Raw genomic sequence first — 13,398 nt, 5'->3', positions numbered from 1 at the left:
CAGCAGTGACTTTCCAGGGTTTCAGACAGGGGGCACTCCCAGCCCTACCTGCAGATGCTGGGGATTAAGAACGGGACCTTCTGCATGCAAGGCAGATGCTCTAGCGCCAAGTCTTGTCCCTCCCCCACTCTAAAAAGTCAGCCCCCATCATTACTGTGCTATATTGAACAAATTCTGCAGTACTTAGCCATAATATAAATAAGACTTCAGCATACTGTATTTAATTAAACCACATGTAACTGTTTAATTCCCGAAATCTTTAAACTCATTGTCATAATATGTCAAGTGTAACTTACTTAGAATCTCCCTTCTTTCATGTATAATAAAATTCAAAACTTGTATCTTTCGGTGCTTCTTGGGAAAAATGCTTGGGGCAACTTCTCTTGATGCTTACCTAAGCGAATTAAAATGTAGCCATCCCAACAGGATATCTATCAGATTCTTCCTCTAGCCAGCTATCTATAATTAAGTTAAATTAGCATATTTTGTGATAATGCTGGACCTAGATGCTTCCATGATGGTGCGGTGAACTGATTGTGTGACTGTTTCAACCTTCCCATGAAACTGACCTGCATCTCAGCTGCAGATTCTCCCTCAAACCATTTTTAAGGGACATACAATCACTTCACCATTCAGCCACATGAAAGAGGAGTTGACTTCACCATGTCAAAAGTGAGCGGCAAACGGGAGGTCAGGTACAGATGGAAGTGTCTTTGAGACACTTCAACTGGCCTCATTCCCCCACCATGCTGGGTCAGTAACAGGGATGTGGTTTTTCTCTCTCAGTTTCCCATTTTCCCATTCATATGTTCAGTTCTCCACATTAGTGGAGTTCAGTTCTCCACATTTTTGTGTGTGTGTTATTGTTGCTGTTTTTTACAGCCCTCACGAAAATTTGTTAAGAGTTTTGTGTGAAGTGCTACTATACACAATCTTGCATGTTATTTGCACTAAGACATGCATTTAGATGCACACCTCAATATATGTGTGTTTTTATACATTGCTTGGCTGGAGAGATGCAAAATTGGGATAAGTGTGAATTTCGAAGAATCATTGTGTTTCGCTTCCTGAATTGTTTTGGAAAGTGCGAATCAGGCAAGTTCACATTTAAATGTGAACCAAATGGGATTTCTCCCCCCATCCCAGATCACCAACCATCCCGGAGAAGAACAATGAAAGACTCAAACAGTTACCTATGAAATACCAAGTTAGCGCTCCAGCGCAGCCCAGCAGCACCAAGACTACCCAGAGTGGGATGCACTGCTGGCAGTTACAGAGTCCACGCTTGTGTCTTTGGTGAGGCTGCACCTCTGAATGGTCCTCCTGCTCCTCTCCCTCCATTGTGGACAACCTACCAAACAAGCAAAGCAAGGATCAGCCTCCTCTCCATTCTCCATAGCTGAGGTTCTATGTCAGAATCATCACAATAAAACCATGATAACTTAGTGGAAAGGTGGGTTCAAAGCTTCCTCTATTTTATGCCATTTCCATAAGTTCACAGCTGTATATCCCACACATTCCCATCCCAATCTGCAGCCACCACTGGACTGAGTTCATTTTTAAATAATAGTCGTACATCTTACCACAGTGGGGAAGACTGTGATCAGGGGACCTGTGCTCCTGCCCAGTCTGCTGCCCAGGTCTAACAGCTGATGGGGGACTTCAGGCCCCTGCTGTCCCCTTCCTAGGCCATTTATCTTTATATTGGACTTGGACCCAACAGCCATTCAAATAGGTAAAGGTAAAGGGACCCCTGACCATTAGGTCCAGTCGTGGCCGACTCAGGGGTTGCGGCATTCATCTCGCTTTATTGGCCGAGGGAGCCGGCGTACAGCTTCTGGGTCATGTGGCCAGCATGACTAAGCCACTTCTAGCGAACCAGAGCAGTGCACGGAAACTCCGTTTACCTTCCCACCAGAGCGGTACCTATTTATCTACTTGCACTTTGATGTGCTTTCGAACTGCTAGGTTGGCAGGAGCAGGGACCGAGCAACGGGAGCTTATCCCGTCACGGGGATTCAAGTCCTAGGCTCTGTGGTTTAACCCACAGTGCCACCCGAAAACCCCTTAAAACAGCCTCTGTGACACAGGATATGTGGCCTTTTGTTGGACTAAAATCCTGCTCCGATCCAATCAGGAGGTAACTGTCACAAGTGTCACTAATAAGCACGTAAGATGTTAGTGGGGCAAAACAGCAACATCTGACCTCCATTTGAGGCTTCTCAGGGATGGCCCAATACATTTTGTTGCCTGTACAGAAAACGTCATCCATCCCACCAGAGGGTAGCAGGCTAGACTAGGGGATGCATATGGCATGCACAATTCTTCTGTCCGGCTCCCTGCCCCCTAGTATCTGCCGCCTGAGGTGTCTGTCTCATTCTGCCCAATGACAGAACCAGCCTTGAGTTTTGAGTTAAATGTGGTAGACCAAGGGTGAAAAGAAGCAACAGAACACAAATATATGTGCATACCAGCCCCTCCCCAACCCGGTGACCTCCATATGGCTTTGATTATGACTCCCATCAGCCCTAGCTGGCACAACCATTGGTTGGCAGATAATGGGAGCTGTGGCCTAAAACATCTGGAAAGCACCAGATCGGGGAAGGCCAGTGTGGTGCCTTTCAGATGTTGTGGACCACAACTCCCATCACAGCATAGTCAATGATAATGTTGTAGTCCACATTGCCTACCCCTGCCAAAGGGCATAGAACAAGGCTATAAACCTATTTCTGACACAATAATGCAGTTGTTCCTGATAAATCACAGCACTAATCACTCACTCCTCACATTCATGGCCAGCAAAGTCAGAATAAAAAGAATGGATATCCATGGAGGCAAGGGGGCAATTGCTCCCCAGTAATGAACCATAGCCTCCAAATTCCCAGCTTTCATTTTAAAAGTAAGAGTAAGTTTCTAGCAATTGTAGGACCTGAGACAAAATGTACAGACTCTATTCTTACCACTTTTTGATAGAAACTAGCCTCTTTCCTCCTTTCAGTGCTTTTACTTTGCCGATTGCCACATTCCCCCAGAAAAAATCCTGTGAACGCCCATTATGTGAAGCCTCATGTTTTGCCTCTGTAGTTTTTTCCTACAGGCCCTGCACCAACACATCCAGAAGGAGAAGGCTTGGGCTGCACTCTATAGCCACCTGTAACCCAGCATCAGAACTCCAAGCCTCTTCTTCCTCACTGGGAAGAGAAATTCTACATACCAGTGTGACCCCAAAGTGACAGGCCTACCTTTGCAGCTTCCCGTTGTGGTTGTGGCCTGGTGCGGTCTCATCTGAAATCACACACACACACACGCACGAATGTAAATACTGAGCAGGATTGAATATTTACTTAAGCCCAAGGTCTTCCTTGTGACCGGTCTGTCGTCCAATGCTTTTTGTCCTCTGTTTTCGGCCTTTGCCCTATTCCAGATCAGCACTGAAAGCTGTGCTTAAATGTTCTCATGCCACATCATTCTTCCTCACAAAGTGTTCTGTGTCGCTCAATAGCTTATGTGAGGCTACTGCCCTAAAAACCCTCTTGGGTGTTAAGAATGGCAGTGGGGAGACCTTCTCGGTAGTTTCACCACCCTGGGAAATTCAGCAGTGTGGCGTCTCAGCAGAAGACATTCTCTGTGGCAGCCCCTAAATCTGGCATCTTGGCTGGATAGCTTTCATTACATGCTGAAGACACACCTCTTTACCTGGGCTTTTGACACCTGTGCAAGATGCTTTGGGACCTACTCTAGACTTTTGATTGTAAATTGTGTTTGTGTGTGTGTGAGTGTGCGCAAATATGACTTTGTGGTGGAGGACAGTTAAAAAATCTTAATAATAGTAATAATAACAATAACAACAATGTTTTTCCCAATGAAAAGCCATCCCCTTACCTATTTGATATCTTTCATTCCATGAGAATCTTGTAGCAATTCTTCTTACAAAAAGCGGAAGACATTGTAGCTTTTCAAATGGGCCAGAGGAGAGCACTTGGGGAGAGTGGGGAAGGGCAGTTTGGAGGACAACAGCTTGCAAGATGTGGAATGAATGATGCTCTGAAGAGCCAAGGTAACGCACTGCTTGCTCCCAACCATCTCCTCCTCCTCCCTCTGGTCCCCCCTCTAGAGGGCTGTTGAATAGTTGCCTGGCAACTTTTCCCTGTCTTAGTTACACTCATTTGCTCCAAGGGGATAAAGTCAAAATATGGCTGAATGGGTGGGTGGGGGAAGCCTTCTGCTAGGAACTAATGCCTATATGTCCATCTTAGAGCTGCTATGTTTCTCCCCCCTTGGAAGAGCTTTTGCACTTTCAATAGCTGTGCAACAGACACAAATCAAACAGGTGCAGCGTCCCCCTCAAGAAGATGCTGGAGTGTGCTTTTTGTTCCTTAAATATCTGCACCTTGCACAGCTGGTAAAAGGCACAGTCAGGGGTGAGTAGGGGCCGTCAAATCTCTGCTGCCTTGCTAGAGGGCTGTCAGCAGAGGGGATAAAGGAGGGGAAGTGAGCAGCAGAAATGGGCTCAGCAGCGATAGGCTGGCAGAGTCCTAGCCAAACAGACAGCACTGATAAGCTCAAGCAAAAGACTGTCTCAGACAACCAGCCCTGACATTCTGAACCCCTTTGAGTCTCTGCTTCCCTCATCCTCACTTTCTGTTTTGAAGACAAAATCGCATTTACTCATTATAGCCCTGTATGAGGCTGGTGTTTGTTTCTCGTTCTTTATTTGCAGTTCCTGGTGCATTACTCATTCAAAAGGTACTGACTGAAAAAGGAACTGGGCTATAAGCAAAAGTTCATCCAAAAACAACCTTTGGATCACCCCAAATAATTTCTCTAGCAAACTGGATGTCTGCCCCCTGTGGGCCACTATGGCTATATACTGATGTCTGGTCCATAGGTCCACTAACCAACTTAGATACAGTCAGAGTGCCTACTGGGTGCAATGATTTTGGAGCCCTGTGAAAATTCCCCGAGGTTCATAACTAGAGTTGCCAACATTTATTTTTCCCTGACAGAAATCCAACAAGTGAATCTTTTCCCCTTTGTGCATCTGCAGGCCATGCCAATTGCATTTCTACTTGCCACACAGCTGATAAATTTCTCTTTCGATCATTCTTTCTTTAATGCATTTTTAAAATTGTGTATACCTTTACCCCAGCTTTCAGGATAACATCTATGCAAAGTGGCTTGCAAAAATAATTTAAAACAATAAAAGAACCATTGAAACACAATGACAGGTAAAAACAGCAGGACGTCACTGTAGAAACAGTCACCGGCGACCTATATAGAAGAAATAGGCTTTCAAGACCTGTTTAATCACAAGCAAAGAGGCAGGGTGGCCATGTGTCCTACTTTGCAAATGACATTCATCTATCTGCATGTGTCCTTTATTTGAAGGGCTATCCAGTAAGTCTGGCTTAAAGATGAAGAACTCTTAGGAGAGCTGCAGATGAACCGAAGTTGCCCACCAGCAGTTAGCACCTGGAGAGAAGACTGAGCAGGCACACAGATCATACACTGCAGTGACACATACTGTATTTCTAATTAAGGTGTAAAAATCTGGGGCTATTTTCAGCTGTTCAAGGGAGACCCATTGTTATTAACGGACCTAAGTGAATCACATCCATTAACTTCAGCAGGTAGGACTAGCATTGAGTGCCATCTTTTCTACACATCTGTGTCCTGTTTTTCTTTGGTGGGGTGTGATGCATTTTCTCCTTTTGGGGAATGCATAAGTTGCCATCCCCTTTGGCTGATTGAAGACTGGCCCATAAAGGCAAATGTGGCACTGCCCCATCAGCCTCAATTTGCCCTCGGGAGAACAAAACCAGAATGAATGGACCCTGTGTCCTGGCTCCCTCTGGACAAAGGACTCAGGCTACATTTCCTGCCAAAAACTTTTAATACTCAAATAAGCATGGTACTTCAGCAGAGTACAGTGGTACCTTGGTTCTCAAACTTAATCCGTTCCAGAAGTCTGTTCTGAAACCAAGGTGTTCCAAAACCAAGGCGGCTTTCCCATAGAAAGTAATCCAAAACAGATTAATCCGTTCCAGACTTTCAAAAAACAACCCCTAAAACAGCATTTTAAAATGAATTTTATTATCTAACAAGACCATCGAGCCACAAAATGAAAGCAATAAACAATGTACTGCAGTCACACAATCAATCAATCAATCAATCAGTAGCTGAACTGGGTTCCACACAGTCACAAAAACAAACAAAAAGAGACGCAAAAAGAAAAACACAAAATAAATAGCAAAAAAGGACAGACCTCAGTGTAACACTCAAAACAGAAGTGTGGCGCTCAAATCAGAAGTTTAACACTCAAAACAGAGCATGTTCAGCTTCTGAAAAAAGTTTGCCAGCCAGAACACTTAATTCTGGGTTTGCAGTGTTTGGGTTCCAAGTTGTTTGAGTACCAAGGTGTTTGAGAACCAAGGTACCACTGTACCAGGAGTGCAGCAGGTGCAAGGCATGACTACACAAGCTAAGACATTGATCCAAGGGTCAATATTGCCCCTAGGTTCCCCTTATTAGGAGTGGGTATGACTTTAGTATGGCAAGCGTGATGTCCAGGGTCATAAACTGATAACTCCATCAGTTCCTTTCATCCCTCATCTTGATCTGACCCTCCAAGAGGTCTCATTGGGACTCATGACACACTCTCTGTCGTTGGCTTTTGTGTTTTCTTTCTTGATCTCATTTGTAGGTGGCACATAGAGAACAAACGCAGGTGATAATCTCACTGTCTGGATAGGTTCATGTGAAGAGAAGTGGTCCTTTACAGGGAGAAGCACTGCCCAGAGCAATTTGGATGACTAGTGAAACAAAAAATGCCATTGATAATATTTTGTGGGCTGGAGGAAGCCTAACCCTAACTGCAGCAACCAGTTGGAACGATTGAGGAAATGACATTAAGTTTTAAATAAGCTTAGGTGCTTTGTGGATAGAATAAGATGGATGATGATAATGATGCGTATCAGGCAATAGGTAGGGTAAAATTTTAAGAATATTCTGTTGCTGAAAATGATTCATAGTCCAGAGGATGCAGTTTGCCATCCCTGGCGTAACTACCAAAATGAGATTTAAAAAAAACATCCTGGGGAGTAGAAAAAGATCTAGATTCCCTTGACACCAGGCTTGCATGTCAGCCACTGCAAAACTTTGTGCTCTTATGGAATGCATTCTTCTTGGGCCTTTGATCATCAAAGAAAAATGAAGCAAATGTGAATCTATGCAGACGTTCATAGCTTGCTCATCGCCATGGTATCCAAATGTCTGAATAAGACAAGGACACAGCAGGCCAAAATTAGACCCGGTTGCAAAGGAATTGTACCCACCCACCGGAGCTGAATTTGCTTCTCGACAGCCATGTTTCCATGGGAATGTTGTGCGTCACTGGGTACACCACAAGCGAAGGGCACGCTGGCAAGGATGTCAAGGTGTTGCTGAATGGGAATGCCAAACCGCCCCTGCCCATGCTGCACCTGCTCCACAAGATAAACAATAAGATGAGAACATTAGAAGAGCCTTGCTTACAGAAGCCCCTCTAGTCTAGCATCCTGTTCTCACAGTGTCCAATCAGACTCTGATGGGAAGCTTGAAAGCAGGACCTGAGGACAACAGCACTCTCCCATACTTGTGATTCTTGTAAACTGGGCCTACTGCCTTCAGCCATGGAAACAGAACATAGACCCTGTGGCTAGTAGCCATTAAAATGCCTCCTCTCTGCTGTGGCTGGTGAGGCGCTGTGCTCTGTCAACTCCTCTTTGCAGCTTTGCTTATGTTACTTGCATGGCCCTGCGACCACCCTATTCCCTAAGGTGCAAATAACTAGACAACACACAGCATATTGGGCTTTGGGGATCAAATAAGGCCACAACTTTATCAGTTACAGATGTGAAAGGTTTGATCATAGTCATTAAGGTAAGCAACAGCGCATATCACTCCCGCCCGTCCACTGGGAGTGTTTCTAAGGGTGAATCCAGCCGGGGGGGGGGGGAGGGAATGCCCTATGACCTACATCAAATCAGGGCATCCCCCAAGCGGTCCACGTTGGAGGACTGGAATGGCCCTAGCCCCCACCTGGGCATCGGACAGGAGCCACTCCTCCTGGATCCTTTTAACAGGATACCCTTACCTCCTGGAGGGGCAGGCAGAGACTACAACCTCCCCTCTATCCAAGACTTGGCTTACCCAATGCGTATCCACCAATCGAGGCATTCTTGGCTTGCTGCCTGCAACTAACACTCAGTGCCCTCCACTATATTGCATAGCCAGATATTATTGCCAGCATCCGAGAGGTGGACCCCACCTCGGTGGAAAAGCACCTCCTGATTAACATTGATGTCTGGGTGATGAATCACCTGGCCATTGGAACGCTCCATCCTGCGACCGATGGTGCGATTGGTCTGCTTCCATGCCTGATTCATGCTAGCAGGGTCGGGCCTGTTGCTCCAACAATGTCTCTGAAAGGCCCTGCCAACCGGGTATTTATCCTTCCTCTGGACGTGATGCTGAGCGCAGCTATAGATCAGTTGGCACTGCGCTCAGGTGAACGCCCCCTAGATTCCTGCTGCCATTGGCCAATTTGGCGGCAGGAGTATGATTGGGCCAGCAATAGGCCAGTTCACAGAGGAGACGCAGTGCCTGCCTGCAAAGGCGCCCACCTGAGGAGGGCTAATGGACATTCTGCAAGCACTCATTTCCTTGGAGACTGTGTGTAGTAAACGGCAGTGCTGAAACACCACAGTCCCAAGGTCTTCCATGCCAGACCTTTCGGCTTCCTGGGAAGGAAGGCCAGCTACAGATCATTCCTTTTTCAAGCAGAAGTTTCAGGCTCTGGCATGTTTAGATGACAAAACTGGCATTAAGAGTAGATAACATCAGGCACTTGACTCTACTTCTGTGGGATCTGTATAGTGTTGCCTTTTAGCCCATCTCCCTGATGCATTGGACACTATTAACCAAGCAGAAGCATAGCACTTACTTGCAGCAGGAGTTTATGCCTTAAGGGGAATGTAAGCTGAGCAGTTAATGTGCATAAAAACTGGCCATTGTGCACATTCACCAGGCCTCATGGAAAATGCATGCATCATCCTCCCATGAAGAGGGAATTGTGCACATTTCCCGGTCAATATATACAACCTACAATACTCCTTGGGGGATGAGCATGTCTCAGCTGACCTTTGTACATATGCACTTTGTGCATAATCCCTAACTGGCCTTAGGGAATGTGCATATATTTACTGAATTTAATGCATTATTCAGCCATTAGGCATAATCTTCAAAGGTCCCCTGGCTCACCACCTACTTTGGTCCCAGGGCCTGAAGTCCCCCTCCCCTGAAGCAAAGTGATGACAAATCTCCCAAACTGTGACTGTTGACACAGCCACTTTTAATTCAGTTCTAAGTATGGATGGGGGACAAATTTGATTCAGTCTGCAATTAAATACAAACTTACCAAACTCACATTTTCTGAAACAATATGCAAATCGGAACCCAGGCTTCCGTTGAAATTCACACGTACCTGAATTTTGCAAAGCAGTTCTTCAGCCAAGTAATGCGTACAAAAACACCCATCCCAAGGGAGAGTGTGCATGAAAATGGAACATATTAGTGAAAATACCACAGAAATGCTTTATGTTAGGGGAAATTGCTTTTCAAAAATGTGTACATTAGGAGAGATGATGAATTTTTATGGAGGGTGTGTTTTTTAGAAAATTGCAAACGGATGTAGAAATTTGGAGAGACGAGAAAAATGAGAAGCCAAGTGAATCTCTTCACTTAACCCTAGTGCCAAGTCCCTTTCACTTCCATGGCTCCCAAGCAAAGGATCCTGAAAGGAATTGTTTTGTGAAGGGGGGTAGTAGCTCCCCTTTGAGGTTTTCTGAGGAGAGCCAAGAGAGTCAAAATGAATTCCCAGCCAGTATGGAAATGCAGACATATCGCAAGCATCGTAAGATACAGTGTGACATGGGAGAGCTGCCCTCTAACCAACCATTCTGAAATTAGCACAATAAATGCAATTTTATTATTTGCTACATTTGCATCCCATTGTTCCTCTGAGGAGCTTAGGGTAGCACACATTGATCCCCCCTCCCACATTTTATCCATGCAACATCTCTGAGAGACTGAATGACCCAAGATCACAGTCAACTTTACAGCTGAGAGAGAGGTAAGCCCCCTACAGGGTTATTAAAGAACTCCACTAAGATATGACCAATGGTTCTTTTTTTTTTACCAATAAATTTTTATTGATTTTCATTAAATGTACATTCATTATACAAATAAATTTCACATATATCTTTGGCTCTGCCGAGGTTCAGACTTCCCTCCACCCCTTCGGTAAGTATCGTACATTTTCTTACGTCGCGTATTTTGTTTGTTTATCTGGTTAACCATATGCTGTTAGAGTTAATCTAACCCTGCCAGTGTCTTTAAGGTTTTACAGTTGTCTCTTATATACACCAAATATTTACTCCAAGTATCATAAAACTTCTATTCATCCTGATCTCGTATTCTCTCCGATAATCTAGCCAGTTCTGCATAATTCATCATTTTAACCTGCCAATCCATAATAGTTGGTATTACATCCGTTTTCCAATTCTGGGCCAACATAGTTCTTGCAGCCGTCGTGGCATACAGAAAGAGGTTTTTATCTTTCTTTTTAATTTCCTTCCCTAACAATCCCAATAGAAAAGCTTTGGGGTTTTTTTTTTTGGAAATGTATATTTAAAAACTTTTTTAAGTTCATTGTAAATTAATTCCCAAAAGCCCTTCACTTTACCACAGTCCCACCACATGTGGTAGAGGTCTCCTTCCGCCTCTCCACATTTCCAAGATATCTGACATCTTTGCCAGTTTTACCGGTATAAGATGCCACCTATATATCATTTTCCATATATTCTCTTGCAATGTCGTACAGGCCGTAAATTTCAAATTTACATTCCACAATTCATGCCATGCTTCTAATTCAATGTTATGCCCAAAATCAATGGCCCACTTAATCATGGCTTCTTTTACCTCCTCATCTTTAGTATACCAGTTCAACAATAAATCATACATTTTTGACAGTAATTTGTTTTTACCTTCTATAATGTCTACATGAAATTTTGATTTCTTGTCCTCAAATCCCAGCCTCTTTTTATCTTCTTTTCGTATCTCATTAACTTGGTGGTACTGTAGCCACCCTGTCAGTAAATTCTCTACTTCTTCATACATCTTCAATGGTTCTTTTAATCATCTCTAGTGTGCAAATGAACACCCAGTGCCGGATTTACGCATAAGCTAAACAAGCTAGAGAAATATGGCCTCGGCCCAGTATACCTGAAGGAGTGTCTCCACCCCTATCGTTCTGCCCAGACACTGAGGTCCAGCGACGAGGGCCTTCTGGTGGTTCCCTCATTGCGAGAAGCCAAGTTACAGTGAACCAGATGTCAAAGAGAACAACAACTACCAGACTTTCAGAAGACATCTGAAGGCAGCCCTGTTTAGGGAAGCTTTTAATGTTTAATAGACTATTGTATTTTAATATTTTGTTGGAAGCCGCCCAGAGTGGCTGGGGAAACCCAGCCAGATGGGCGGAGTATAAATAATAAATTACTACTACTACTACTACTACTACGGGCCCCACTCTCTTGCCCCCCCATTTCACTATTAATATACTTTTTCTTAATTGTATTTCAGTTCAATAATTACTTTGATAAAATACATATTTTGTTATGTGCAAATGGCTTTAGATGCCTATTAGGTCCATAAATTACCATATAGCATATATTCAACACAAAAAACAGTGACAATTTGTTGTTGACAAAGGACAGCTGGATATATAAAGGGCCCCATTACCTTCAGTAGCTTAGAGCCTCATCAAACCTAAATCCAGCCCTGTGAATGCCCATACATGCAAGCAAGCAAGCAAGCAAGCAAGCAAGCAAGCAAGCAAACAAACAAACAAACAAACCTGTCTGTACACAGTGTGTGCTTGTTATTAGATCAGTACCATCAAAAATTAAATGTGTTGACACACACTTCCTGTTTTTAGAACAAAGAGCATAGGAAACAACTGAGGTTAGCCTCACACTGCGGCAAGCACAATATTAACAGGCGAACCACCCACCTATGCACGGCTGCAGAGGTGGCAGCACAGAAATGCATTGGTATTTCGTGGTTTCCTGTTCTATAACCAGGACAAACTCTTTAGTGCAATATTTTCCCCATCATAAGATTCACACCCAATAAATGCTCCCTCGCCTGACAAATTTTACATAACAGGCATCTAATATAACTATGTAGATGTTTTGGCTTTCCTATATGATCAATAGAATTAAAAGATATGAGAGGGAGAGAGAAGGTGCATATTGCCTTACAGAGCACAAGTTTTTGTCCCAAGGAGCTTACGATCTAAAATCCTAACTTCAGCACATTTGTATAAGCACATTTCTTTCTGTTTTTAAATGAAAAAAAATAATTATAGAATACTGGAGAGGTTCCTTAAATGCTCATTCCATCCTTAGATATTTCTGGAAAATTTTAAGTGGAAGGAATTCATTTTCTGATATTTCTTGATTCTTGTCACAAGTGAAGAAAGAGATGATGAAGAAGAAAAAAGAATACATTGCGATCACTGAAAATGGCCATCACAGCAGCCACGCAATCAATCTTTTGCTATCTACCCTTCCACTGCATCATGGTAAAAGTAGTATCTCTGTGCTGCATCATGGTGATGGTAGTATGTGTTCCTCAAAGCAGGGAGAAAGCATGTCAAATGTTAATTGAATATTTAATGCTTTGAAGTAAATAATTTGGTTTTGATTTCAGGCACAGGTGCAGATCTGTATCTATTTTTGTGAGATGATTCACCCATCATCTCTGTTAATTATGTGATTATTTCCTCAAGCAAGGGAAACAATGGAATGGGCTATATCAATTAAGATGATTTTTCACTGGCACAGGCTATGAGCTGTGCTGCTCTGTAATAATCTTATCATAATCAAATGAAAGAGGGATATTTTGTCCTGCAAGGCAGAGCGACATTACTAGAATAATCCAGTTGAAATGGGAAATTAGATTGGCTTTTGCTGTGAAAATGTTTCCTGTATTCAAACATGGAAGAACACGCACGCATGGTCCCATTGTAAGTGCATTTAGAATATTCTCTAGTCTGCTTTTCTTCTGCAAAAGGAACTCAAAGTAACTAAGAGCGTAACCGTCAAATTAATCAACACAGTATATCAAAAACACTATAATGAAGAGAGCGAAAAACAGAAGTAAGATTTACAGGCTGTTAAGAAACTACACTTCATCGGCAGTAAAAATAAAAGTGACTAAATGCCTTTGTTTCAATTACAGTGTCATGTTCTCAATTTGAATCATCAACCTTTGAATCACTTTAACTGTAGTCGT

General features: G+C 43.4%; 1 protein-coding gene across 1 annotated transcript in view; it reads right to left on the bottom strand.

The window, feature by feature from the left end:
* The window catches only part of TMPRSS6 (transmembrane serine protease 6), a 29,307-nt gene extending 26,024 nt beyond the window's left edge, over positions 1–3,283 (bottom strand). The window contains exons 1-2 of the mRNA XM_053407468.1: positions 3,243–3,283; positions 1,194–1,351 (exon numbers count right to left, since the gene is read on the bottom strand). Of these exons, the coding sequence (XP_053263443.1) occupies positions 1,194–1,341 (148 nt within the window). The 5' untranslated portion in view covers positions 1,342–1,351; positions 3,243–3,283. The remainder of the gene's footprint in view (positions 1–1,193; positions 1,352–3,242) is intronic.
* Positions 3,284–13,398: the final 10,115 nt, after the last annotated feature.

This window comes from Podarcis raffonei, chromosome 10, assembly GCF_027172205.1.
Source record: "Podarcis raffonei isolate rPodRaf1 chromosome 10, rPodRaf1.pri, whole genome shotgun sequence".
Lineage (NCBI taxonomy): Eukaryota > Metazoa > Chordata > Lepidosauria > Squamata > Lacertidae > Podarcis > Podarcis raffonei.
This window is presented reverse-complemented; position numbering and strand designations above follow the sequence as displayed.